Genomic DNA, 1,652 nt, shown 5'->3' on the forward strand with positions numbered 1-1,652 from the left:
ATAGTTGTGATATAAGAGCTCTTGCTGTCTCTTGACATATGCTGCTGCCTGCGTTGGGTTGCATGATGCACCCCCTTCCTCATGGTTACCATTGTAACTAGACAGCCACAGAGCTCTCTGACATTCTAGGTACGAATATCAACAATTGGACAAAAGATGGGGAGGTTAATACAGCTGACTTTCCCACTTCCCTAGGGAAAAACATAGGCAAATGTTATGCGTGTTAAAGCTTAGAATTAATTATTAAATCCTTCTCTGATTTACATGTTCAGGAAGAACATCAATAATCATTTTCCACTATCATTTCCAAATGTCTTTTTGTTCCTAGATATAAGGTGAGCAGGCTGGAGCTGGGGCTAGTTAGATACCATCAGGTCTGCTCAACCTCTTGCACAAGATAATCAGGCACAGCTGACAAAAGAAGCAAGATGTTGTCACCAGTTCTTATCATTTCAATAAGTATTGTAGCTATGGAAGTTGTTTTGGGAATTTTTGGAAATGGATTTATTACAGCTGTTAATATCATTAACTGGATCAAAAGCAAAAAAATTTCTTCTGCCGATATGATCCTGATTTTTCTGAGTATATCAAGATTTATCTTGCAGATGACCATACTGATGCACATTCATAGTCTCTACTTTGCGGATGAGTTTAAGTTGGCTTCCATGTACAAAGCTTTCGGTGCTGTGTGGATGTTTGTAAACCATGCCAGTTTGTGGTTCAGTTCCTGGCTCTATGTACTCTACTGTGTGAAAATAATCAATGCCACCCAATGGCTATTGCTGCAAATCAAGCTCAGAATGGCTGGGATGGTCCCATGGCTCCTTCTAGGATCGCTGGTGGTCTCTTCTGGGACTTCTCTTCCTTTACTCTGGATTACACCCAGCACCTATATCTGCAGCTCGACGGGGAACTGTAGAGAAAATAGCACAGCACATACCACTGACTGGGACAGTTCGCATCTCTACCTGCTTCTTCTTTACTTTGTAGGCTGTTTTTTTCCTTTAGTACTATCTGTGGTAACCTCGGCCCTATTAATTACTTCTCTATGGAAACACACAAAGAAGATGCAATATTATGTAGATACTCTCAGGGATCCCTTGATAGATGTTCACTTAACTGCCATTAAATCCATTATTTCTTTCCTGATCCTGTATCTTTCCAGTTTCGTAGCTCAAATTCTGTTGATACTGTCAACTTCTCAAAGTAAAGATGATGTGAAAGTCGCAGTATCTTTAGTTGTAGTTGGGGCATATCCTTCCGTACACTCTATTATCCTGATCATAGTCAATTCAAAACTGAAATTGGCATTCAGAATGCTTTGCCAGCATCTTAAGTGCCATTTGAAAAATATGACTCTATGCCTCATATTATAGCTTGAGAGAAACACTCTCCTGTAACAGATCTGGAATCAAGACTTTTGTGCATGTATTGTTTCACTGTCTTTTTTTCTTAGTCAGTAGCTTTCGTCTTTCAGAGATTTCTGTCATTAGACAGAACGTCTGAAATAACAGGCATTTTTGCCTTTTTTTCTACACCAATCTTGCTCCCTCAATTTTATTTAATAAAAAGTGAGAATAAAAATGTGCTGAAAGGAAACAATGAACTTAAATAATAAATCAAGTACAGGATGCTTTGTGATCTCAGATTCT

The 1,652-nt window shown here is 38.8% G+C and overlaps 1 protein-coding gene across 1 annotated transcript; it reads left to right on the forward strand.

The window, feature by feature from the left end:
* Nucleotides 1–428: 428 nt before the first annotated feature.
* Nucleotides 429–1,376, forward strand: LOC134511283 (taste receptor type 2 member 40-like). Its single transcript, XM_063324990.1, has one exon. It carries the CDS (start codon nt 429–431, stop codon nt 1,374–1,376), a length of 948 nt encoding a protein of 315 aa, XP_063181060.1.
* The last annotated feature ends 276 nt before the right edge of the window (nt 1,377–1,652 follow it).

The sequence above is a fragment of the Chroicocephalus ridibundus genome, chromosome 1, assembly GCF_963924245.1.
Source record: "Chroicocephalus ridibundus chromosome 1, bChrRid1.1, whole genome shotgun sequence".
NCBI lineage: Eukaryota > Metazoa > Chordata > Aves > Charadriiformes > Laridae > Chroicocephalus > Chroicocephalus ridibundus.

What these genes read in the sequence shown, in the direction of transcription:
- LOC134511283 (XM_063324990.1), top strand. Translation starts at nt 429, where the DNA reads ATGTTGTCACCAGTTCTTATCATTTCAATAAGTATTGTAGCTATGGAA.